Source organism: Dasypus novemcinctus, chromosome 7, assembly GCF_030445035.2.
Source record: "Dasypus novemcinctus isolate mDasNov1 chromosome 7, mDasNov1.1.hap2, whole genome shotgun sequence".
NCBI lineage: Eukaryota > Metazoa > Chordata > Mammalia > Cingulata > Dasypodidae > Dasypus > Dasypus novemcinctus.
The window spans coordinates 34,729,770-34,754,697 of record NC_080679.1 but is presented as its reverse complement, the minus strand read 5'-3'; the positions used below and the strand labels follow the sequence as shown (position 1 = coordinate 34,754,697).

Genomic DNA, 24,928 nt, shown 5'->3' with positions numbered 1-24,928 from the left:
CAGAACACATTCTAAAGTCCATATAAAATTAATTTTATGCAGGCATACTTACCCTGTATGTAAATCTTTTGTCATGATCTACATGAACTTTCATGAACTTCATGAACTACACAGATGAAATAAAATCTATGAATTAAAGCCTAAGTTTGGAGAATATAAAAAATAGGGAAAACCTAAAAGATGATTAATAAGTAAATTTCATACTTTTAAAGAAAGCAGTCTCTTATACAAGTACTGTTTAATTATTATAGATTGACAATACATAAGTGATCCTGTCATTGTAAAAGACTGTTTCACCTATGATTTGGTCATTTACCTTTGAAAAGAAAGTCTTAAAAACAAAGTTTCTGAACAAAATCAGACCTAATCTATAAAATGTCAAACAATGAAGTAAATTATTATAAGCTAATATTCATAGCTAGCAATTCATTTTCAATTGCTAGCGATGTGCAGGTTTCAGTCAAGAATAAAAGAAAATCATCTAACATTTGTATTAAGTTTTATTTTAGTTAGGGAATTGTGTGATTTTTTTAATAAGTTTTATTTTAGTTACTAAAAAATAACAAGGCTATCAGTTCCCTTTCTACATATCCCCTAAAGGGTTAACTTGTTTCCAGGGAGAAAAATGGTTCTATTGTGGATATAGAAATCCAGAAAAAATTACAGTTAAACCCTTGGGACACGATTCTTGTTTTTGGAACACAAATGAGGGAAATCGAGCCCCTTCTGGGGACAGCGGCCATTTTTGCAGGATACAAATCGGTAAACTTCAAAACTTTACGGGCAGTTTTCTAATTGGTTGCAATTTAATTCCATCCAATTTAACAAATATTTGTTGAGTGTCTTCTGGGTGTTTAGCTCAGTGCTAGACACTGAGGGAAATACAAAGTATGACACAGCTTCTGCTCCCAAGTACCAGTTCAACTGGATCCAAATGAATCGATAAACTATTTCATTATTCTCTCACCAACCTGACAGGTTTCTTCTTTTGGCATTTACATTTCAGTCACTAGAAGATGGGTAATAAAGAGGTAAATACAAGTTCCATGTGACTTTTCCTGGGTCTCTTCCCTTTGTTAACTTGCATTCAATTGCAAAATTAGCAAAGAAAGTTGGGTTGTTTCTTTTCTTTTAATAACATCAATTCCCAGAGTTTGGTTTTGGCAGTTCATGGTAAGTGGTTTCTTTGTGAAAATGTCACAACGCACAAGAGAAAAGCAGGACCCTCATCAATGGAACATTGTGTACATAAAACAGGTTAAAAATGATAACATTCCCACTAAATAAATGATGACAAAAAGAATGTTAATTTCATCTTCTACAGATTCATTCTGCAAAGCTTTTCAGAGCTCATTTGGCTGTTTGGAGCTTATTTTAATCCCAACACTTGACCAATAAATAGATCACTCCTCTGAGAGTCGTATCCATCCAAAGTCCCTCCTCCCTCTTGAGTCCTATGTCTTGACAAACCCAGCACAAGGTGAAATGGTTGAATGTTTCCTTTTCCTTTCTTGTTCCGTTAAATTTATTTTTTATTTTTTGGTTCTTGAAAGCGGGAAATGCATGCCTTTCTTCTTTTTCTTTTCTCTCTCTCTTTTTTTCTTTTTTCTTCTTTTTTCTTCTTGTTTTTTGTTTTTGCATTTTCTTTCCCTAAATGCTTCATCTCCCTACCCCTCCTGCAGTGAACCTAATGTCCTCGATGACTCCCAGGGCCTGGCCGCCGAGGGCAGCCTCTCTAGGTACAGTGTCAACGCTACCTGTCTATTGGTGTCTGTGCTGGGAAACTACCTGTTCCCTGTCTCCTCTGTCTCTCTGTCTACTCCCGCCCCGTCTTGATATCTATTTCCATTCCTTGCCCTTTGTTGTTCATGATTACATGAGCCTGGAAGTCAAAGGTGTAGCGAACCCTCCTCCATTTTCAAAGCTTCAGAGCTCAATCACAGTGACTTGAAAAGCTTACTAAAGAACTCTGTGGAGTTCTTTTAGGGACTCATCTCATAGATGTCTAAGAAGTTCAACATACCAAATGTTAAATGTATTCCATCTAATTATTCCCCACCACACTGATATTCATTAAAGATCATTTTGCCTCAGCCTTTTTAATACAATGCCCCACCATCAGGAAGCCCCTTTTTAAATCAGGACAGGCCTTTCAGGTAATACCACAGATAGTAAGAAAGCAAACAATGATGCTATAATAAGAATAACAATGCCAATATAATTTAAATAATCCCCTTTCTTTGATGCATGCTATTTAGCAGGCTACTATAGTAGCTTGTTCAAACAGCCCTTTATATAAAGAATTTGTGTCCTAGAACAAAGGTGGCTCGAAAACTTGCCCATGAAATATAAGACACAAACATTTCTTGGTAAGTAAAATAAATCTTATTATGCCAACAATACAATTTCTTGGTATTGGTTTAAAGTTTCATAAAGGGGGACTGCACCTTTAACACTCAGATAAACCATGTCAAACATTCCTAATCTTGTGCTGTCAATTCACACCTCTCAACTAATCCTCATTAGGGGGTATGCTTCTTGTTCATTCTAAGAGTGCCTCTGTTCCATCTCAAGAGAAAACGTCCTCTTTAAGGTTTGCATTATGCAGTGAGTATAAGATATCTGTGTTTATTGCTTTATCACAAAGATGAGGAAATGTTGAGAGGCTGTTCCTGTGAAAAGTTGTGTTTTTTTCTTTTGTTTGCATCTTGTTCAGATTTCACATTTTCTTTTGCAATTGAAAATGGGAAATTTAATCCATTATCAGTTGTATCTTTTTTTAATTTTTATTGGACCCATAATTTGTGACATTCATTTGTGTTTGCCAGCCCTTGCCTTGAAAGACCAGTCTCTTATTGGTGGTAAATGTGGAAGTGCTGCAGAGTGCAGACTTAATTCCAGTAGCAGGAGCTGTGGGGACAAGGAAGAAGCTGGGAAACAAAATGGTCCCTCAAGATGGCTTCCCTTAATTGTCAGTGTTTGAAGAGATCTGAATCAAGCCTAGCTTGGTGACTGTTGCTTCAAAGAATGCATTTGTTTAATGCTTAAAGTTACATTTGAGACCAGGAGAGCCTTGATTAAATGGTAGTTCCAGTGGCCTTCTGGGAATAGAATTTAATACATTAAATCGGACTTCCATTTGGCTGGCTTCAAGCTGGGGATTTTCTAATTAGGTTACATTCTACTCTTGCTGAGTAAGTACCAGTCTGGGGTTGGTGAGAGAAGGCAGGAGCTTGAGTGGATTTTCATAAACTCTCCAAAGGATTTCATCTTCTCTGGCAGGCTCGGGGTTCAGTAATGATTGATCTAAAATTATCCAAACCAATCCAGTCTGCCCTCAATCCAGTTTCAATGGGAATAAACCCAAAGTTCCTGCTAGGTAAGGCTGGTTCAAAACCAAAGCTATAGTGAATTAGTCGGTCATGGCAACAAGTGAATTAGACAGTCATGACAGGACTTTGAGGATTATCTTAAATCAACTACTGTTGATCTGTTGTTCCTGTGACTGGTGTTTTTAGCTCTGGGTGTCACCTCAGTTGTGGTCAAGAAACAGGAAAATGAGGCATTCTCTTTGGATTCTGAAATAATTCTATTATTGCAGTGGCATTCACCAGCCAGTAGCACATCCACCTTTGCCATACACTGCATATCTTTTCTCTTGAACGCCATGATGTCACCAAGTTCTCTTTGGAGGAGAGGAGCTTTTGGCATTTACTAAGAGGTGGGTTTACAAAATAGGACATATACTTTTTATATTTGGGTTCTAGGCTTTCTTGTTTGGGTTATGAGGCTTCATTATGCTTCAGATGGTAAATCCTAAAGAAGCAGTGAGGCATTAACCATGTATATTACATTTAGCATATACCAAAGCACTCAGGACCTAACCTACACCCAGAAGTAGTCCTAAGGAAAATCTGGCTCCAAAGCCTAAAGAATGTCGGGAAGCACATCTAAAGGAAACCATTCATGGGAATTTGCTTTTGAACGAGCACTTGTTTAGGCAAAAGGAACAAGTTAACTGTATGGACTAAATGAGGAGGAGATAAAGATAACCTTGGTAAGCAGGTGGAAGGCAATAAAAATTTTCCAGAGCTATTGAAAATTTCTTCTGGGATTTTTTTTTAAACCCATGCTAATAAGTTTCTTCTAAAAGAGTCACTAGAATAAAGAGGCTGTTAGAAGCAGTATGCTCTGGAGAAATTATTCTTCCTTTTGGAAATTAATAAACTAAACTATTATTCTATGGGAGAGTTCTTTTCACTATAGCATTGCTCTCAAAGGTATAAAATCTCATTGCAGGTGTTTCTTCCCTGTCAATACCCCCAAACTCATACCACAGATATTATTTCCCTTCAGAAGAATAGAAACAGAAGGGTATTCAAACACTTAAAACTGGATGATTAAGCTTGAGATTTAGACTTTGTTTAGGCACGTTAGAACATTTTGAAAGGCAAGACTTGACAATCAACTCCGACTTCAGATGAAAACAGATTACAATGCTATTTGATGCTGTAAGGGTGATTTTAATCTCAGTGGAAAATAAGAAAGTGGCTCAAGTTTGAACAAGACTATATAGTCTGGGAGAGATGAAATAAAAATAGCCCTATTTATTAGAACCTATCTCATGATCATGTACATTTCCAAGTATGAAAACTTGGCAAGTACTTTCAGAGTACAAAGAAAAAAAATAAAAACTGCCTTTTCATGTAGCTGAGAATTAATGGCTGAGAAGATGTGCGTTGTGATACAGATACATGCTTTGCCATTGCTAAATCAGTTCTTTGAGATATTAATAGCTAGATTATTCTAACCTCTAAATTCTGTGGTGTTTAAAATAATTTTCTTGGCTCTTAGGGAGACCCAGTAAATTCTAAACAATAATCTTTTATTGGGAAAGATAAAAACAGGAGTCTACTGTTTATTTCCCTGTTCTCTACAAATGCCTTATGGCTCCATTGATGTTAGCTTTAGGAATTCTTATCGTAAGGCCATTAGGGTAAATGGCTATTCTATATGTCTTATGTTCTATCTCTAGCTTTCCTTAACCATATTAAAATTCAAACTGAAAGTACAGATAAAAGCAATGGAAATCACTAACTCACTTTTCCCTGTGCTTGCCTTACCCAGTGCTTCTACTTAAAATTTGAATTTATGAAACATATTTCATCCTAGGGACCTTTTCAGGAGGTACCAGGGAATGAACCTAGGACCTCTTACATGTGAAGCAGGTGTTCAACCACCTGAGCTATAGCTGCTCCCCATCCTAGAAACTTTTTTTGTAGTTTGATGTGAGTGATATGAATTTTTATTGCATTACTGAAGGGCCCTTGTTCACCTACTCTTTAAAAAATACGAGGAGGTATATATTCCATTAGGAGATACAATCATATTTAAATACTATAATCCAGGTAAGCATTCAGAAACAGGGATAGAGGTAATTTGTACCACAATCACCATCACTCTCCTAATATTGTCTAAATTGGCTAGTTTAAAAATTACTTTGTTGCATTTTAAATAAGATGTTTTGGTTTTTGTACATAGTGTTTGAGCCATGCCAGTTGTGCTGAGTGGCAGTTGCATTTAGTTTTCTACAACGTAGGTCATTATATGGTTTGCCATAGTGATGTTTGACAGAGACTCAAAAATACAAAAGATGATTTATTTCTAAATATGTTGTAAGATGTTAGCTTCAATTTAGAAAGTTTTATTTGCCTTTATCCTTATTTTCTTCCTATTCTTTGGCCTAAACATTAGAAATCAGCCGCTTTTCATTCCCACTATTCAAAATTTCAGGAAACCAGAATTTTATAAAAGAAAGTTTTCAGAACATGTCCCAGTGCTCTGCCATATCTTGGCATAGTCTCAGCTTTTAAGATTTACTTGTTCTGACTATGGTTTATAAAACAGGTATTTCAGTTATTCAAAAGTATCCAGCACCCTATTGGAATATATTATTTTTTGAAAGGAGAAAACCATTTTTATCATTTCAGTTGTGATAGATAAGAACTATAATGGGGCTGTTTCAAAACCTGATATAGGAAATGGGACTTAGTACAAATACCTCAGTATTCTGGTTGGTTTTAGTGTTGCACATCTTAACGGTCATATATCACAAACCTGAAATATTACATGATGTGGCAAGAAGCTAAATTGAAACTACTTTTCATACGTGACTCAAATCAGTTATAGATCCCAGAGAAAGAAGCGTATTCTGTATAAATGACTATACAGATGATAACTTCTCGGGATCTTTATTGTTAATGTGTTCTAACCGTACAGTTAAGTCAGCTTGTGTGTTCTAAATATAAACATATTAGCCTCACATTTTTAGGGAGAGTATAATTTTTTTGTTGAGTTGTATTTCCAAGGACATGCTCTATAATTTCCTCTTTGATGTGTACATTCCTCTGATGAAATGCTATATCATTTACATAGAACAGCTAATTACTGAAGTTATAAACTTGATACATTTCTTAGACATAAGCCTCTCTATCCCCACAGAGAAAATTTTGATGCTTATGATCTTCCCTTTGAAAAATCATTGTAAAATTACCATTATGCTTTGACATTTAACACTCCCTGAGTAATGTATATTTCTTTTCTTTTTTTGCACCATTTTTTAAAAAAATCTCAGAATACTGAACAAAAATGAGACAAGAGGACTGCCTTGATTTCATTTTCTCTGCCCCAATTATTTTCAAAACATTTTATTACCCACTGCTTTTAGTGTTCTAGAAGCAATAAACTAATTACAAACACCAAATGCAAAACAAGAAAGCATGCTATCTACATCACTTTCATGTTCAAACCATTTTACATCAACTAACTTCTTTTCTGTACCTTAATGGGAGGTAGGTGGTAAGTATTAACCTCCCTTTATGGCCGTGGGAACTGAGGTAACATTTAGAGATCAATGAAGAATGGATGCCAATGAAAGTTTTCCTTGGTATTTGGGAGAAAATTGTTTCTACTTTTGTGTGAATGGTAATTGACTACTTTTTCCAATTCAACAGACACAAATTTTGAAACATATAATTAATGAGGAGATGTCATTTCAAACATTCCAGCAACATAGTCTGCTTATCAGACTTTATTGCATTTTTCCTTTGGGTTAATTTTATTGATTATCAGAATTTATGGCATTGTTCCTTTGGGGTAATTTTCCCTCTTCATAGAAAAGCCATATGTTGCTACAAGGTCATATATGTACAAAGATAACATACGTTGATCTTTTGAACTTTGGGAGAATAAGAAAGTTCAAAAACACTTGTTTTGGGTATCTCTGGAATTTTGTATTGTGTACCCCAAGTGATATAATTATGAGGTAAATATGTCCATATTTCATAAAAACTTTGGTAAGCCCCATTTGAAAATAATCAATTTTCTTCTCGTGGAAATATGAGTAAGACCTTTTAAGAAATGAGAAATGTGACTGTGTCAACCATGTGCTGACTAATCAATTGCTAATATAAAGGGGAAATATCTGATTGCCCAGCATGCCATCTATTTCTCTCCCTACAACCACAGCCAGGTATTTAAATTCAAGTAGATCATTAAAAAAAAAGAAAGAAGGTGAAGGGAATATAGTATATAGTCTTTATTTTTCCTGGATAGTTACTGACTTTGGATTCTTCTGTGAACTACTTTACGCTGAAAGTTATCTGTAGATGATTCTCCATTGGCAAAGGCAAAACAGAAATTATTTATTAATCAAATAATCACATTGGCATCACCCACAGAATTACAATGTTCTCTGGGGCACAATACATGTCTTTTTTTTTTTAACCCCCCACTCCTATTATAATTACTTATTCTATTTGCATGCAGAATGAAAAAGGATTATGGGACCATATCCGTATTTTCTGCTTCACCCGATACTAAAATAGTGACCACAGCCAGTAGTCATTTTCACATTAAAAAGACACACATACACAGTAAATTTGGGAGGAGCAGGTTGTTGCTTTTATAAACTGCACAAGATTGAGTGCAGCTACTGGATCTTAAAACTCCTGAGTTGAAATGACAGCTCAATTACTTTGTCAGCCTTTTAAATCTAAAACCATTTAAAAAAAATTTTTTTTATTATCTACCTATGTGACTATTCATTTGCACAGTAGTCACAGAGACTTCAGGCTGCAAACATGTGTTGAATGTGCCCCTTCACCCAAAAGAAATCTGTGTCTGATGTGTTTGATATTTGTCCATCTTATTTTCATTTAAATTGAAATTTTATAAAGACATTCCCATCCATGTGAAAGAGTTGTTTGTGTTTGTTCATCACCACCTTTTCCCTTCCCCTTGGAGAAAAAAAAAAATTGAGATTAGAATGTGACGTCTGAAACCTTTTGGTGGCTTCCAAAACAGGGGTGTGATCAAACCAACTTTTCGTTGAATGATAGATACGGCATCTGTGATTGAAAACAGAATCTCAATTTTGGCAGCTTGGGGCTACAAGGCCTTGTCCTCCCTCCCAAACCTTTGAAAACCCCCTCCCAGGGACGCTTTCCCAACCAGCCTTCAAAGATAATGGTGTCTTTGAAGTGACTATTTCATACAAACGATTTTAACCTCTACCACAGAGGATGGTCTTCTGTGCTCTCTCCAGGGTGTTCTAACACTGTTGACGCTTGACAGGGTGGCAAGTGTGCAGAGTGAACCCGGCCAACAGAACCTCCTCATCCAGCAGCCGCTGGGGAGGAAGAGGGGTCTAAGGCAGGTAAGCAGACCCTGTGAGGGGAGAGACTTCCCTGTGAAATGGAAGTGCTATTCAATTTTTCTTTTTAGGAAGTTTTAGAATACATAAAAGTTATGTCAAAATATAGGGGATTCCCATATACCCCCCCCCCACACACACACTTTCCCCCATTAAGAACATCTTTCATTAGTGAGGTACATTTGTTATAATTGTTGAACAAATATTGAAGCATTGCTATTATACTAACCATGGTCTATAGTTTACATCATAGTTTACACTTTGCACCACACAATTTTATAGGTTCTGACAAAATGTATAATGGCCTATATCTGTCACTGCAGTATCATGCAGAACAATTCCCATGTCCCAGAAATGTCCCTCTTTCTCTCATCAGAACCTCTGATACTATTCAATTTTTAATGCCTGTGTATATTAAGATTATATTTTGCCTTCTCCCTACCTGAAAAAAAGCAGTTCAGAGCAACTTTAAAATGTGGTAAGTGCTTGGGCAAGCTGAGCGTTTTTAGCTCTATTTTGGATCTGAATCTTCTTATTAGCAAAGCTAATTACTCAGCAAATAAGTGACCTATGATTCTATTTGTTCCCTATCCAGAAACCTTGTACCTTAGTCAAACTTAATGACGAAAGTAGATGTGTTGTAAAGTTTATTTAAGGCCCATTTCGGTGTAGAAACAGAGTAGTCCTTCCTTCCTCATTCCAAGGTTAATGATTCAATTTAAAACTGAAATGCAAGTAAAGGCCGTCTTTACAAATTTCTTTGGGTGAGTTACTTTTCATTATTTCCTAAGTAAAAATCTAAATGAGGTTCTGCCCTGTTGCTTCAACGGGAGCTTTTCAGCACCAAGTCAGGTAACAGGCATTTTCCCTGTATCTGAGGTTTTTTCATAAACCTACCCTTTGAGCATTAGGAAATGTTCTAGTAAAACTTTTAGATGAGCAAAGGGTGATTTAGTAACAATAATTATTTGTTTTGTATCTTAAAGTAACTGAAGTTCTCAAATGTACTATTTTAAAATTGTATTAATTAATGTTCTTGGGATTTATAAAGGAGTAATAACTGGGGGGTAGAATTGATGGAAGGGAATGCCACAATCAAATACTTGTGGTTAGATATGCAGAAAGAAGTTTCTCAGCTACAAAAATAAGGCATAACTGTAAGAGTCCACAGAAACATGTAAAGAAAGGAACAAATTATAGTCAGACTCCTCTGTGCACAGTGCTTTCTCCAAGGTAGTTAGACCTCTCTTAGCAGCTTTATTTTGCCTCTTCTCCTTAGCTAAGACGCCCTCTGCTCTCACGTCAGAAGACTCAGACTGAATCCAGAAACCGCCATGGGGCTCGGCTGTCCACCACTCGCAGGAGCATCCAACCTAAAACGAAGCCATCTGGTGAGGCCTCCCTCAAGTTGCCAGGCATCCCAGCTGGGACGGCCTGCAGAAACTGAGGGAGTGCAGATCCAGCACTCCCTTGGGATGCACTAGGATAAGGGAAGAAGTTTCCCAGAAAATTGTAGTGCCCTTTTTCTTTAGCCTTCTCTGCCCTTTTCCCTACCACCAGGGACCCTGGGATGGAAGAGCCCAAGGGAAACCAATGGTACTAAGCAATTTGCCTCTAAAGGGTGTTTTCCCCCCAAGCCAAGGGACTGGATTTGTTATAGGTCTTACTGAAGACAAAAGAATGACGAATAATATGGACTTTAAATCCTGTAGACAGTTATTATAAGGGCTGATCAAATTCACCTAATGCTCAATGCAAATTTTGATTTTTGGCCGTTTATATAAAAATGATTTTTCTACCCAAGTCCCACTCTTTGTAAGGGGGTGAAATTGAAATCTGTACATAATAGTGAAAGATGGTCTCATTTATTAATAAACCAGAAATGCCTTTACTAAGGGAAGCCAGAAGACCTTAATTAAAAATAATTATTAAGCATTGACAACATCATTCCCCCAATTTCCCCTCTATTTACTGCCTCATCTCTGACCTACAGTAGATCAGAAACGGTCTGTGACCTTCATTGAGGCTCAGCCAGAGCCAGCAGCTGCCCCAACAGACACCCTTCCTGCCACGGGCCAGCCACAGGGCTGCAGCCCAGCCCCATCGAGGAAACCAGAAGGAATGGACAAACCAGTCCTCACGTCTTCACCTGCCATTGTTGTTGCTGATCTCCACAGCCTGTCTCCCAAACAGGTGAGGGTGCTGGAGAATTAGACAAAGCTTGTTCCCTGCACACTTTCTTCAGGAACCACTTGAATTTGCACAGTTATTGCATATAAGTAAGGCTGGGTCTCTATTGCTTTATTAGCCAAACTCCACTGGCCCTGTATCATGAAAAAGAAACCTAAGAGAAAATATTTTGTAGCTAAAGTAACCACTAAAAACAGGTACATAATACATAGTCAAAAAGCACTTCAATAAAAAAGTTTCCAGGTTAGACGAAGTCTTTAAATATAAAGACTTCTGCATCCTATAAGATGAAAGGAACTTTTTGTTTCTCATTGTTTTGATCTTTTTCTTGCTATTTAGATACTTGTTCTTCTTGTTTTGATTTTTATAAATGAATTCCTATAGGTCCCACATTCATCCCTGAGTGGTGTTTTAAGAAAGGTAAGGGTGTACTTTTTTAATACTATATCCACATTTGCATAGCCTTTAAGAGCTAAAAAAACATTGTGACACTTATCTCATTTGATCTTCACCGTTTACAAGGTAAGCAGGGCAAAAAAATTATATAACAGATTAGAAAACGGAGACTTAGAGCACTGGAAGAATATATGCAAGATCTCACATGTAACAGAGGATAGAACTGGTACTAGTGTCCCTATTCCTTGTCTAGTTGCAAATAGACATTTTGTGATACTTTCCTCTGGGTTCTATCCCACCTTTTCATGATGTCATAATTGTTTTGATTTCAGAGTGAGACCATCCCCACCGAAGAAGGAGAAAAGAAGGAGGATGCAGAAGCACAAGGTGGTACAGCACACAGCCCCCTCTCTACTCAGCTTTCAGACCCTGATGATTTTGCAGGCCTTGAGACATCTAGCCTTCTACAGCATGGAGACACTGTCCTTCACATTAGTGAGGAAAATGGCATGGAAAACCCGCTGCTGTCCAGCCAGTTCACCTTTACTCCCAGTGAGCTGGGGAAGACTGATGTAGACCTAGATGAGTCTCATGTTTAATTCTGTTTCTTGAAAGAGTTGCAGGTATAAATAAGACCTGGAAGGGATCACTCTGCTGAAAGTTGAATAATTTTGCCAGGAAAAGATTAATTAAAAAGACAGCACTTTACATCCAATGGGTGACAAATCTGAATACATTTTGCTGCCAATGTGCAAAATGTTTTATAAACATCATAACAGTCAATGGCTAGTCTGATTTGGTTCTGTGTAGAACAAAAAATCAGGAATGAATAAGGGAAAGAGCCATTTCACTGCGCTTTGTTTATGAATCAAGAAGCCTTCAATTGAAAATGTATACTATTACACAGCTGCTTACTAGGAGTATTAAATAATATGCCCTAAAAAGAGAATCCAATTTTTTGAGCTTACTCACATTATACATCTCATGCAAATATTTATTTTTATAGTTTCAAAAAATATTAAATCAGATGGATATACAAGTAGCAATGTAGATAAAAGATAATCAAAAGAAAAATATTAGTTTGGGGAAACTAAATAATAAATAGGCCTGCAGCCATTTGGTTCTATCAATAATATTGCCATTCAGAAGAAGAAAAAAATACTATTTTTAGAACTGTGGACTTTTCAATATTTATTTTTTGATTGTTGTTTTCATTTCATATTGTAAATCAAAATGCTAATGCCATAAGATCATTTAATTTCATAATCACATGATAGAGAATATTTGAAAAATTAAAATAATTCTGAAATTAAATAGCCTATACAATGATGAAAATTAAATGTAAACATAATAGCTAGAAATAGTTGGTTTTCCTACTGCTAGCCCTTACAGCATCAATGCCAAGATGAGATATTGGGAAATGTGGGTGATTTCTTTCCCACACAGTATCCTGTGCCTACCCTTGAGGTCATATTTTCAGATATTAAGGTTAGTGTTGATAGAAATGGTTCAATGAAATAACTTTTTCTCAGTGTTAACAATGTTCTTATGATCCTTGGCACATCTAAGTTTATGAGAAGAAAAATATATAAAGTGGGCAATTTCATTATAGACAGAGTCTGCTTGCATATTTTGCAAGTAGGTCATTAACTTGATGTTCAGTGACTTCAAGAACGCTTATGAGGTCAATGCCTACTATGTTATTGATCCTATAGTAGGACTGGACATTATAGAGTTCAGAATTGAATTTCAAAATTTTAACTGTTTACATTAGAAAACTGCTATGTAACTATTAAGCATATTTAAAAAATGAATATACATACCAAAATTGGAATGGTATGTGTGTGTGTTTTCTAGTCTTCAGGCTTAAGTTAAATATAGACTTTGATTATATTGTGATAAATTCAAAACACATTCTGAATGTTTAAACTTTGACTGTGTTGGCTATGATATGTTTATGTATATATAGAAGAGACGACTAAACCCACCCTAATTATAAAGAATTATTTTTCTGTTAGAAGTGCTTATTAAATAGATATTGTTTATATTGTGATTTATATACTCTAAATATAATTTGGGGTTATAATCCCCTTCACTTAGAAAATGAAATGACTAGATATCAGTGGGTTAGGATAGAAACACAAAACTGAAAATTTCAAATCCAAAAGTTCAGAAAGTAAGTTAAATGGGCTCTTTCATATTTTACAATAGTTTCATATTATTTGCGTTTAATGCTGAATTGACTCTAAGTGCAGAAATATACTGATAATAGGTTTTATGATTCTTTCTAAGCTGATATATATCTCCTGTTAAAACTTATGCTGCTCAATTAGCATTAGAGGCCTTATGTTGGGTAATTATAAGTGTCTGGGCTATATGATTCCCTATGTATGTGTGTGCTTTGTTCCAGTTTCCTGGTTCTTGATTCGAATTCTCTATGTATAATTGTATCAAATATTTAAAAAGTAAAGGGGTCAGAGAACATTGTTAAGTATCCAACAAGAATTCTGAGTACCTTTAGGTATATTTTAAAATATTGGGCTCATCTGAAACATGACTATCTGCTGGTCTGTCTGCCTTCTAGCCTGACTTCTTCACTCTGGTGTTACGGAATACTGTTAGAAACTTTTTCAATAAACTGAGTAATGTTGTACTTTGCAAAAAAACCTCCACTCTAAGAAACAGGGCCTTACAGAGTTTTCATATTGTTTTTGTAATGGGACTACTATGATTTGCAGCTATGTGCATCTGTTCTCTTTAAGGTGCCCTTAAATGTGTTGAATGTAATGTGTCGAATATTTATGTGTAATAGATAAAAGTATATACATGTATGTGCATAAGATTGTCATAAGATGTATTCTCAGGAATACTGTTACCTGGAATTTGAAGGAATAACTACATTAAAAAAAAACAGTTGGGGATGATTAGGAAAAAAGGTTGAAGAAAATAATTTTTTGTAATGTTCAAAATATTATTGAGTACATGGCTAACAGTAGATAATTATATATGATAAATACAATATTGGTAATAGATAATTTCTTAAGCTATGTTATTTAATGATATTTATCTTATTCAGAGGAAAAATAAACTAGGTACCCACCTCCCATGTATAAAGAATTGAACTCAACAAAGAGGTTGCTTTCTCAGAAATTCAGCTTAACTTTTGAGAAACCTTGGAATAAACATGTACTATCCATGATACTGGATTTATACTACTCAGATTCAGTTAAAACAGTTCAAATCCTAGATACAGCATTTTCTATAGAAAAACATTTTACTTTCATTTCTCATTTCTATAATTTTCATTTGCTGCTTTCTATAATTCTGTTGGATAAGTTATTTGATTTTTCCAAAAAGGAAGCTGGGTTATTGAGTACCCTGAGACAAGACACTTAGAACCACAGTGTCAAAAGGCATAAATGGCCATGGCAATGCTGGGGAAAAAAATCTGTGCTCAGAGCCTCATGTGTCTTGGTTGCACAGGTTGGGAGTAGCTAGTTTGCTATTCCAAGCCTCCAAGAGTACCTCCCTTATAAGCAAGAACATCTATCCATCCCTTTAGTCATGAAGAATATTCTGGACTCTTCTTTCTAGCTCAGAGAATATCTGGGGTGTGTATAGGGACCTGTAGACAAGAAAGAGTCATAAATTAATAGAATTGCAGTCCAAAATACAAATTAATTATCCTTCCTCAAGTGATACAGGATTTGTTTAATAGAGCAGTCTCCGAAATTGCTGCTTATCACGATGAGTCAAGATGTTGCCATGTGACCTCACAATGTAATTCCACGGCCTTTTCATAGCAGTGAGTAGAAAGCCCCACTTCCTCATTTACTTTAGTGGGTCTAAACTGCAGCATTTTAGAAAGCAACTTTAGTTTGACACTCAGGAGAATAAAAGCAATTTGAGGGCAGAATGTATCTGGAAAAGTTCAAGATAAAGTTACTTGTATTATTTTAGGATTATTTAGGATTACAGATCAATGTACCTCCATAATAATTTTTAAGTCACTGTGACTGCAGGATGAAAATCCTTTATTAGCCATTGTATAGGTAAAGACAAAAGTGAAAACACAGCCAACTTCCCTCAGATGACCATGAAGTCTGTTATAATACTGAATGACCAAAGAGCATGGAAAAATGCATATGAAGAAATATGAAATGTTTATGAAAGATATTTATGAAAGAAAAGACTTCTGTGTTTGAATATGCACATATAAAATAAATAGAAAACAATTTAAGATGTCTGAATAAGCTTCATTTTTCATTTCTTGACATAGGGAACCGTTTAATACATTTTGCAAAGCGTTCATTTTGAGTTCTAGAGTGTGCCTTTGTTAATGGCCTTTCTTGCTGTCCCTTCCCAGCCCCACCCTGACTTCACCACCCAATTTGGCCCTGGCTTATTTAATTTTCCTAATCCCCCCTCCAATTTCCACCCAAACCCCAATTCCATTCTACTCTTGATTTCCATCTCCACCTTTCAAAATAAGGCAGAATGAGCACATTGGGAGGCAAGGACTTCCAACTTGATTTCTGCCCAGGTTATGATCTATTGAGATGACTGGCAGATTCCCACTGGGAAGGTTCAGGATCTGGTTGTCTTAGAATGTGGCCAGACCACCATGGGGTCCAAATTACTACCAGTTATTTTATACAAAGTTCCTCATCCTGATTCCCTGAAAAAAATTATATAGAGAAAGGCCTAGTGGCCCTTAGAGGAGAGAATAGGAGAGAAGACTCACACCTTAATTCCTCTTTGAATTCCCTCTTTTTTTAAAAGAAGCTTTTTTTTAAAAAAAAAAGATTTATTTATTTCTCCCCTCTCTCCATTGTCTGCTCTCAGGGTGCATTTGCTGTGGTTCTTCTGTGTCTGCTTGCATTCTCATTAGGCGGCTCCGGGAACCTATCATGGAACCTTCCACAGTTGGAGAGAGGCGATTACCCTCTTGAGCTACCTCAACTCCCTCTTCTGCTACATCTTTGTATTTTCTTTCCTCTGTGTTTCTTGTTGCATCATCTTGCTGCACCAGTTCTCAGCATCTGGGGGTGCTCCTGCATGGGGCGGCATTCCAACATGCGCCAGCACTCTGCATAGGCCAGCTTGCACGTGGGCCAGCTTGCCTTCACCAGGAGACCCTGGGCGTTGAACCCTGGACCTCCTATATGGTAGACGGGAGTCCAATTTGGAGAAACAAAAGATGAAGTTTGAGGAATACCAGAGGAGCGGGAACTACAGAAGTAAGGCGAAGTATCTTAAGATCCTTGTGTGCAGAGAAGACTGAGAAACCGACCACTGTACTAAGACCGCGAGTCACTAGAAGGAAGAAGATCACAACTCCGCTCACCACCAGCGCCCAACCCCTGCCCCTATGCCAGGCACCGCCCTCCTGTCACCGGTCTGGCAGCTCCGCCCCCGAAGAGGAGGCGGGACTTCCTTGCCGCAGGGCAGCTGCTTCCGGCAGAGAGCGGAATTCTCTACGGGGAAGAGGCGGGACCAAAACTGAGTGGCCAATTGGTGCGACGTCTTAGTCTTGCCGTGGGTCTCGTGCGGTTACTTGGTTCCTGGGAACCAGCACCATGGCGTCGGGCTGCAAGATCGGCCCATCCATCCTCAACAGCGACCTGGCCAATTTAGGGGCAGAGTGCCTCCGAATGCTGGACTCCGGGGCCGATTATCTGCACCTGGATGTAATGGACGGGTAACTCCGCAGGGCTCGGGTCAGGCCGGTCGCGCGGGATGGGATCGGCGCGCCTTTACTGAGCGCCTGTTGGATGCACCGCATCGCTGTACCGCGGAGCTTCTCACTCTGAACGCGGTAGTGAGAACCGGGCTGACGCGGTAGCCCTGGAAGCCCTGCCTGGAGCGAACTGACACCGTAGCCTGGGCGGAGGCCGAGGCCCAAACCTCAGTCTCTCCCCTCCCCCCAAGTAACGTGTAGTTTTCTCTTAGCCCTTAGGACCCGGAAACAACCTTAAATTTCTAGGCTATTTCTTTCATTTTCACCTAGAGAAACTGAGGCCCAAGGGGAGAGGCATGACTTGCCCAAGTTCATATAGCTAGTTAGTGACAAAGCTAAGGAGACAGATTTGCGTTAACGATTCAGCGCTTGGCTCTTGGAGTGAGATTGCCCGACTTCTGCCACTTGCTGGGTTACCTTGGGCAAGCCACTTAACCTCATTGAGCTTCAGTTTCATTATTTGAAGAAATGAGAATAATAATAGAAACTGCCACTTCCGGATCTTTGAAAGATGATATGAGCTACTACATGTAAAGTTTACCGTGCCTGGCATATAGTAAGTTCTCTATTAATTGTTAGCTGTTGTATCATTATTCGAATTCTCATTTTCCTGTCTATTTTCTCTTCAGGCACCCTGCTCTTCAGGGAGGTCAGTTTTTTGTAAGTAATTTTTAAACACTGTAGTTATAGCACATAATAAGCAATATTGTTTGAATCAGGATGATAGTAATTATTTAAGTTGGTTTAAAAAGAGGAAACAAACCGAGAAAAAAAAGTATAAAATTCAAGATTACACAGTATCTTGATAGTTATAATTTGCAATTTGTATATTCTTGGGTTTGCCGAGTAGAACTCAGCCCCACTGATAACTGGCCATAAAATGATAAAAGCCATTACCTTGGGTTGGGCTAGAAAAATAAAATTATTCTAAATTAGGTTAAAACCTCTGTGCTTTTATTCAAATTTGAAAATTGGTTTTGTTTACAGAACATGATCAGTTACCGTCCATTATTCTTAAGAGGATTTTCACTTCTATAGTGAACACTTTTGTCTTCCTTTGCTCTCTGGTTAAAGTTGTTTCTCTTTTGCATTCCACCTCGTGTTCTTATCAGCCTGCCTAAATGAAAATGGCAAAACCTTGTCCTTAGAATACTAAGAATTAAAGACTAAGTGTGTAAGGTTAGTAAATATTTCCCCACACAAAAACTTAATTTTTATTTTGCCATGGTATATAATTCTACTTAGCAGCTTTTTTTGGACACCTCTGCTTGAAGACCCTAAACTGTCACTGGTAATACACTGTACCTTAGGGATGGGCAGGTACATGTGAGTATCAGAAAATTCTTTGGGGATCTCAGGACAGAATAGGCTAGCTGTATATGTGTATTTCTTTTCAGCACAGAAAGCAATTTGGTTTCAGTTAAGTCATGTACTTTGTGTCAAATAATGTCGAGTGGATAGGGAAAATGTTTTGTTTCATTTCATTAATCAAGAGTTAATAACAGTAGCTAATATTTATGAGCATTAACTATTTCTCTTCTAGTGCTTTTAATAAATTAGCTTACACAACCTTATGAGGTTGGTACTGTTATTACCATAAGCATTTGACAGTGAGGAATGGAGCACAGAGATTAATTCACCTGCCCTTAATCTCACAGCTGGAAAATGGTGGAGCAGGATTGAAAGCAATGCAGTAGCTTGTGTTGTCTCTGAAATTAACTGCCTCTGTAAGCACTCAGCTTACAGAAAATGAATGACGTTCTTTGTCCTCAGAGCAACTAATAATTTATACTCTTATTTTTGGTATTTATTTCATGTCTCTTGTGCTACACTAAAAGCTCCTTACAGAAGCAAGGTCTGGCTTTGCTCACTTCTGTCTTCTCTGCACCTAGGCAGGATTAGCTATACTTGGTTGAAGAAGTAAGTGAATGACTTAATACCTGTTAGTGATTTCTCTTAATGGGAGGGATCCCAAAGAAATATTTTTTGTCCCTTCCCAGTTCCATGGCAGATCCTGGGTTTGTCAAAATAAAATATTTTATTAATTTTCCTCCCCTTTGGTAGGAATCATTCTTATCTTGGAAAAACTTAATTGTGCACACACAATTTTAAAACTCTTTGCTTTCTAATCCTCATAACTTTTTTTTGTTTTTGAGGTACCGGGGCTGGGGATTGAACCTGGGAACTCATATATGGAAAGGTGGTGCTCAACCACTGAGCAACATTGGCTCCCTTAAGTTTTTTTTTGTTTGTTTGTTTCATTTCCATCATCCTCATGCCCATTTGCATTTAATCCCCATTCCTAACCCCAGCCCTAGCCAACCACTGATCTACTTACTGTCTCTACAGATTGGCCTTTTTTGGACATTTCATATAAATAGAATTATACAATATGGTATCTTCTCTGTGCCTGGCTTCTTTTTTTAAAACCTTTTGTATATTTAATAATTGAAAATATAAACAATAACTAAAAAAGAAAACACAGTTGAATAAAAACATATTTCTCAAGTAAATGTGCTGGATACATAAATTTTTTAAATCATACAATATGTTACACAATATATTTAGTTCATAGTAATACAATCATACAATATTTGTCCTTTTGTCTCTGGTTTGCTTCACTCAACATAATATCCTCCAGGTTCATCCATGTTATATGCTTTATGACCTCATTTCTTCTTACAGCTGCATAATATTCCATCATTTGAATACACCACAGTTTGTTTATTCATTCATCAGTTGATGGACAGCTGGGTTGTTTTCCAACTTTTGACAATCATGAATGACACCGATATGAACATCGGTGTGCAGATGTCTGTTTGTGTCACTGCTCTTAGTTCTACTGGGTATATACCCAGTAGTGGAATTGCAAGGTTATGTAGCAAGTCTATATTCAGTTTCTTTAGGAACTGCCAAACAGTCCTCTGCTGTGGCTGTACCACTGTGCATTCTCACCAACAGTGAATAAGTATTCCTATCTCTCCACATCCTCTCCAACACTTGAAGTTCTCTGTCTTTTTAATAGTGGCTATCCTGATAGGTGTGAAATGGTATCTCAATATAGTTTTGATTTGCATTTCCCTAATCATTAGTGATGCTGAGCATTTTTTCATGTGTTTTTTTTTTTTTTGCCATTTGTATTTCTAATTTAGACAAATGTCTTTTCAAGTCTTTTGCTCATTTTGTAATTGGGTTGTTTGTCTTTTTATTGTTGAGTTGTAACATCTCTTTATGTATCCTGGATATTAAGCCCTAATCTGACATGTGATTTCCAGATATTTTCTTCCATTGAGTTGGCTGCCTTCTTACCCTTTTGACAAAGTCCTGGGAGGTGCACAAGTTTTAATTTTGAGGCGGTCCCATTTATCTATTTTTTCTCTTGTTGCTTGTGCTTTGAGCATAAGGTCCAAGAAACCACCACCTACTACAAGGTCTTGAAATGTTTACCTACATTTTCTTCTAGTAGTTTTATGGTCCTGGCATTTATATTTAGGTCTTTAATCCGTTTTGAGTTAATTCTTGTATAGAAAGTGAGATAGGGATCCTCTTTCATCCTTTTGGTTATAAATACTCAGCTCTCTCAGCACCATTTGTTGAAGAGACTGTTTTGGCCCATTAACATGGCTTGGCAGGTTTGTCAAAAACCAATTGGGGCAGCGGACTTGGCCCAGTGGTTAGGGCATCCATCTACCACATGGGAGGTCCGTGGTTCTAACCTTGACCCGTGTGGAGCTGGCCCATGTGCAGTGCTGATGGCGCGCAAGGAGTACCCTGCCACGCAGGGGTGTCCCCCGCTTAGGGGAGCCCCACGCGCAAGGAGTGCGCCCCGTAAGAAGAACCACCCAGCACGAAAGAAAGTGCAGCCTGCCCAAGAATGGTGCCGCACACCCGGAGAGCTGACACAACAAGATGACGCAACAAAAAGAGACACAGATTCCCATGCCGCTGACAACAACAGAAGCGGACAAAGATGACGCAGCAGATGGACACAGAGAACAGACAACCGGGGTGGTGGGGGGGAGGGAGAGAAATAAATAAATAAATAAACCTTAAAAAAAAAAACCAATTGACTGTGTAGGTGAGGGTTTATTTCTTGGTTCTCAGTTCTGTTGTTCCACTTATCAGTGTGTCTATCTTTATGCCAGTACTATGCTGTTTTGACCACTGTAGTTTGGTAATATGTTTCAAGATCAGGAAGTGAAATTCCCCCCAAGTTGCTCATCTTTTTTAGAATGCTTTTGGCTATTTGGGTGCACTTTCCCTTCCAAATGAATTTGGTAATTGCGTTTTCTGTTTCTATTAAGTTAGGCTGTTGGCATTGTGATTGATAGTGCACTGAGTCCATAAATCAGTTTGGGTGAGATTTACATCTTCACGATATTCTTCCAATCCTTGAACATGGAATGTCTTTCCATTTGTTTGGTCTTTTAAAATTTCTTTTAGTTTTGTTTTGTAGTTTTCTGCTTATAGATCCTGTACTTCTTTGAGTTAATTAATTCCTAGGTCTTTGAGTCTTTTTATTGCTATTGTAAATGGAATTCCCCCCCCCCCATTTCCTTTGTTCAGTACTAATGTACAAAATCATTACTGATTTTTGTGTGTTGATTTTGTATCTTGCCACTTTACTAAACTCATTTATTAGCTCGAGTAGCTTTGTCATGGATACTTCAGAATTTTCTAAATACAGGGTCATGTCACCTGCAGAGTTATACTACTTTTCCTATTTGGATGACTTTAATTTTTTTTTCTTGTTTTGGTCTAATTACCCTAGCTAGAACTTCTAGTACAATATTGAATAAAAATGGTGAAAGTGGGTATCCTTGTCTTGTTCCGGATTTTAGAGGGAAAACTTTCAACCTTTCTCCATTGAGTACGATGTTGGCTGTGGGTTTTTCATATATCCCTTCTATCAGAATGAGAAATTTTCCTTCTATTCCTGTCTTTTGAATTGTTTTAATCAAAAAAGGATGCTGGATTTTGTCGAATGCCTTTTCTGCGTTGATTGAGATGATCATGTGTTTTTTTCCTTCAATTTGTTAATGTGATATATTATGTTGATTGATTTTTTTATGTTGAACCAGCCTTGCATACCAGGAATAAATCCCATTTGGTTGTGATGTGTAAGTCTTTTGATATGCTGTTGGATCTGATTTGCAAGTATTTAGTTGAGAATTTTTGCATCTGTGTTCATTAGAGAGATTGGTCTGTAATTTTCTTGTAGTGTCTTTATCTGGCTTTGGTATGAGGGTGATGATGTCTTCATAAAATGTGTTGGGTAATTTTCCCTCCTCTTCAATTTTTTGGAAGAGTTTAAACAGGATTGGTGTTAATTCTTTTCTAAATGCTTGGTAAAATCCACCTGTGAAGCCATCTGGTCCTGGACTTTTCTGGGAGATTTTTTATTCAATCTCTTTAAATATGATTGGTTTGTTAAGTTCAATCAGTGTAGGTTGGTTGTGTACATCTAGGAATTTGTCCATTTCATCTAGGTTGTCTAGTTTTTTGGCATAGAATTTCTCATAATATCCTCTTATGATCCTTTTTATTTCTGTGGAATCAGTTGTAACTTCCTATTTTTTTACTTTATATTTTTTTTAATGTTACATTAAAAAAATATGAGGTTCACATATACCCCTCACCCCACTCACCCTACTCCTCCCACAACAACAACCTCCTCCATCATCATGGGACATTCATTGCACTTGGTGAATACATCTCTGAGCACTGCTGTACCACATGGTTAATGGTCCACACTATAGTTTACACTCCCTTTCATTTTTTATTGTATTTATTTGCATCTTCTCTCTTTTTCTTTGTTAATCTAACTAGGGGGTTGACAATTTTATTGATCTTCTCAAAGAACCAGTCTTTATTTTTGTTGATTTTTTCTCTTCTGCTTTTTTGTTCTCAGTTTCATTTATTTCTGCTCTGATTGTTATTATTTCTTTCCTTCTGCTTGCTTTTGGATTGGTTTGCTGTTCTTTTTCTAGTGTCTCTAGTTGTTTTCTAGTGTCTCTAGTTGTTCAGTTAAATCTTCGAGTTTAACTCTTTCTTATTTTTTAATATAGGTATGTAGGGCTATAAATTTACCTCTCAAGACTGCCATCTCTGTATCCTATAAGTTTTGATAAGTTGTGTTCTCATTTTCATTTGTCTCAATATATTTACTGATTTCACTTGCAATTTCTTCTTTGACCCACTGATTATTTAGGAGTATGTTGTTTAGTCTCCACACATTTGCAGATTTACTTTTTCCTGTCTATTATTGATTTCCAGTTCCATACATTATGATTTGAGAAGGTGCTTTGCGTAATTTCAGTCTTTTTGTATTTTTTGAGAGCATTGTGCCCTAACATGTGATCTGTTCTGGAGCAAGATCCATGGGCACTTGAGAAGAATGTATAACCCACTGAGTGTGGATGCAGAATTCTGTATGTGTCTGCTAGGTCTAACTCATTTATCATATTCTTCAAGTTCTCTGTTTCCTTATTGATCTTCTTTCTAGTTGTTTTATTTAATGGGTTGAGTGGGGTGTTGACATCTCCAACAATTATTGTAGAGATGTCTATTTCTCACTTCAATTTTGCCAGACTTTGCCTCATATATTTTGGGGCACCGTGGTTAGGTGCATAGATACTTATGACTGTTTTATCTTCCTTGTGGACTGTCCTGTTTACTATATAATGGCCTTTTGTATCTAATAACTTTTTTGCATTTAAAGTCTGTTCTGTCTGATGTTAGTATAGCTACCCCCACTCTTTTTTTGGTTACTATTTGCATGCAGTAACTTTACAACCTTTTACTTTCAGCTGGTTTGTATCCCTTGGTCTAAGGTGAGTGTCTTATAAGCAGCTTATAGATGGCTCATGTTTTTTATCCATTTTTTCAGCCTGTATCTTTTGATTGGGGAGTTTAATCCATTCACGTACAATGATATTACTGTAAATGCATTATTTACTTCCATTATTTTATTCTCTGGTTTTCTTATGTTATCTCATATTTTTGCCTGTCTTTTTATTCTTTTGGTTATCCTTTCTCTATTCTTTCTTCTGTACTCTCCTCCAGGCCTCTCTCCTGTCTTTTTATTTCAGCTTCTAAGGCTTCCTTTAGTATTTCCTGCAAAAGTGGATTCTTTTTTGCAGACTTTCTTAGTTTATGTTTGTTTGTGAATATTTTATATTCACCTTCCTATTTGAAGGACAATTTTGCTGGAAAAAGAATTCTTGGCTGGCGGTTTTTCTCTTTCAGTATCCTAATGGTATCATACTACTTTCTTCTTGCCTCCATGGTTTCTGAAGAGAAATCTGCATTGTCTTATTGGATGTCCCTTGTGTGTGATGGTTTGTTTCTCCCTCCTGCTCTGAGTATTTTTTTTTCTTTGACATTTGACATTCTGAGGAGTAAGTGTCTTGGAGTAGATCTGTTCAGCTTTATTCTGATTGGGGTACCTTACTTTTCTTAGATGAGTAAATTAATTTCTTTCATGAAAGTTTGGAAATTTTTAGCCATTATTTCCTCAAATACTCTTCTTTTCCTCTTTCCCTTCTCCTCTTCTTTTGGAACTCTGATGACATGTATATTGTTAGGCTTTGTGTTATCATTCAACTCCTTGAACCCCTGCTCAATTTTTTCCATTCTTTTCTTTATCTGTTCTTTTCTCTTTTCAATTTCAGCTGTTCTGTCTTCAGTATAACTTATTCTTCTGTCATTTTGAGTCTGCAGTTGTGTGCCTCTAATGTGTTTTTGATCTCACTTATTGTGTCTTTCATTCCCAGGAGCTCTATTACTTTTCCCTTCAGGATTTCAAATTCTTCTTTGCGCTTACTCAGTATCTTCTTGATGCCATTTATCTCTTTAGTCATATTGTTTCTCAGCTTATTAATTTGATT

The 24,928-nt window shown here is 37.0% G+C and overlaps 2 protein-coding genes across 19 annotated transcripts in view; both read left to right on the top strand.

Annotated features, from left to right (window-relative positions):
- The window catches only part of UNC80 (unc-80 homolog, NALCN channel complex subunit), a 270,741-nt gene extending 255,202 nt beyond the window's left edge, over positions 1-15,539 (top strand). For 5 of the 8 annotated variants that reach the window (XM_058300207.1, XM_058300209.1, XM_058300206.2 and 2 more), the window contains 5 exons: positions 1,683-1,739; positions 8,635-8,716; positions 9,993-10,104; positions 10,707-10,906; positions 11,632-15,539. In XM_058300207.1, coding sequence (XP_058156190.1) covers positions 1,683-1,739; positions 8,635-8,716; positions 9,993-10,104; positions 10,707-10,906; positions 11,632-11,898 — 718 coding nt within the window. In that variant the 3' untranslated portion in view covers positions 11,899-15,539. The remainder of the gene's footprint in view (positions 1-1,682; positions 1,740-8,634; positions 8,717-9,992; positions 10,105-10,706; positions 10,907-11,631) is intronic. The other 3 variants (XM_058300212.1, XM_058300211.2, XM_058300210.2) reach the window with 2 other exon arrangements.
- Positions 15,540-16,769: 1,230 nt separating this feature from the next.
- The window catches only part of RPE (ribulose-5-phosphate-3-epimerase), a 58,381-nt gene continuing 50,222 nt past the window's right edge, over positions 16,770-24,928 (top strand). For 4 of the 11 annotated variants that reach the window (XM_023592200.3, XM_023592199.3, XM_058300201.2 and 1 more), the window contains exons 1-2: positions 16,795-16,989; positions 17,669-17,688. In XM_023592200.3, the coding sequence (XP_023447968.1) occupies positions 16,879-16,989; positions 17,669-17,688 (131 nt within the window). In that variant the 5' untranslated portion in view covers positions 16,795-16,878. Of the gene's footprint in view, positions 17,001-17,668; positions 17,700-24,928 lie in introns of all 11 variants that reach the window. The other 7 variants (XM_004470205.5, XM_071216146.1, XM_023592198.3 and 4 more) reach the window with 7 other exon arrangements.